Raw genomic sequence first — 1,315 nt, 5'->3', positions numbered from 1 at the left:
GCCAAGAGCAGCCCTGAGGCAATTTGCAAGGACAAAGGAAGTCCATCTGAGTTGGTATTCTCAGCCTCATCTGTCGGTGTAGGCAGAGATTAATCGCTAGCTGGGGTGGAGATGGGGAGTTCTTTAGTTGCATGCCCTTCTCAAGTACAAAAGATGTGATTTCATACTTGTTCGTATCTGCACAAAACTTACCTTTTGTACGTTACCCGGTTAACATATTCAGGCCAGATGTGGAACAAAGGGAAGGTGCTTGGCTCAAGGCTTTTTCCAGCTAGAGAGCAGAACAGTGAGAGCCCCCTGGTTCTGCAGTACATCCTCATTAGCACTGCTTGCATCAGTGTTTCTGGCTTCCTCTTTCACTTGCTTACCATTTGCGCTTGGGCTTCAGCTTAGGCCCAACCTCGGGAACTACTTTCATTCTGAAAAAATGTTATTGTGTTGATCACTGATGTCTGGTGTTTGTGAAACTGCATTACTGGAGGAAAGCTGGAGCTCAGGCCGGATTTCTTTTGCAGGCTTAAGACATGTTTCAGATGATATGAAGACCCACAAGAATCCGGCACTGAAGAACCAAGGAGGTCCTATAAGAAGTGGACCCAAGCCTTTCACTTCTCCCAAACCAGCTTGTAATGTTAATCCCTCCCAAAAAACCTCTCCAAAGCAACCTGCATTGCTAGAATTAGAAGGCAAAAAGTGGAGAGTGGTGAGTGCCTGGCATCAGTGTGAGGGTTGGTGGGATGGGAGCTTTGCAGCAGGGGAGGAGAGTCTCCTTTCTTGTAAGAGGCATTAGCCTGATACATGCAGCTTGCTTTTAAAGGAACTCCACTGCCATGCTGTGCACGCTGATAAGTTGGTCTGCATTCTAAAAATAAGGTGCATTTTCCCTGCCTTTCCAGGAAAACCAGGAAAATGCCACTAACCTGGTAATCAGTGACACAGAACTGAAGCAGGTAGCATATGTTTTCAAGTGCACAAATAGTACACTCCAAATCAAAGGCAAGATCAATTCCATCACCCTTGGTAAGCAGAGCAACCCTGAAAACTGTATTTTTGCATGCTGTTTTGTTTGCAGAAGGTTAGATCTCTAAAACCTTTCTGTGAGCTACCCTGTCTTGTCTTTGCAGATAACTGCAAGAAGCTAGGTCTGGTGTTTGATGATGTGGTGGGCATCGTAGAGATAATAAACAGCAGGGACATCAAAGTTCAGGTGAGTGTCTGTGCCCTGCAGTCTGACTGCTGCACAGGGTGCCAATAGCACCTGCTTCTGGGAGAAGCTGGATTTCTGGAATAATAATAGGCATCTGTGAAAAGACTG

At 45.9% G+C, this 1,315-nt stretch overlaps 1 protein-coding gene across 1 annotated transcript; it reads left to right on the top strand.

The window, feature by feature from the left end:
• Positions 1–493: 493 nt before the first annotated feature.
• Positions 494–1,315, top strand: LOC104915727 (adenylyl cyclase-associated protein 1-like). The gene is made up of 3 exons (XM_010726654.3): positions 494–703; positions 897–1,020; positions 1,125–1,315. Exons 1-3 carry the CDS (start codon positions 539–541, stop codon positions 1,253–1,255), a joined length of 420 nt encoding a protein of 139 aa, XP_010724956.1. The 5' UTR covers positions 494–538; the 3' UTR covers positions 1,256–1,315.

This window comes from Meleagris gallopavo, unplaced genomic scaffold (genome assembly GCF_000146605.3).
Source record: "Meleagris gallopavo isolate NT-WF06-2002-E0010 breed Aviagen turkey brand Nicholas breeding stock unplaced genomic scaffold, Turkey_5.1 ChrUn_random_7180001848288, whole genome shotgun sequence".
NCBI classification, from domain to species: domain Eukaryota; kingdom Metazoa; phylum Chordata; class Aves; order Galliformes; family Phasianidae; genus Meleagris; species Meleagris gallopavo.
This window is presented reverse-complemented; position numbering and strand designations above follow the sequence as displayed.

Bases quoted from the DNA above. Each gene is read 5' to 3' on its own strand.
- LOC104915727 (XM_010726654.3), top strand. From the start codon at position 539: ATGAAGACCCACAAGAATCCGGCACTGAAGAACCAAGGAGGTCCTATA. The intron at 704-896 runs GTGAGTGCCTGG...CTGCCTTTCCAG, and splicing joins AAGGCAAAAAGTGGAGAGTG to GAAAACCAGGAAAATGCCAC. The intron at 1,021-1,124 runs GTAAGCAGAGCA...TTGTCTTTGCAG, and splicing joins GATCAATTCCATCACCCTTG to ATAACTGCAAGAAGCTAGGT.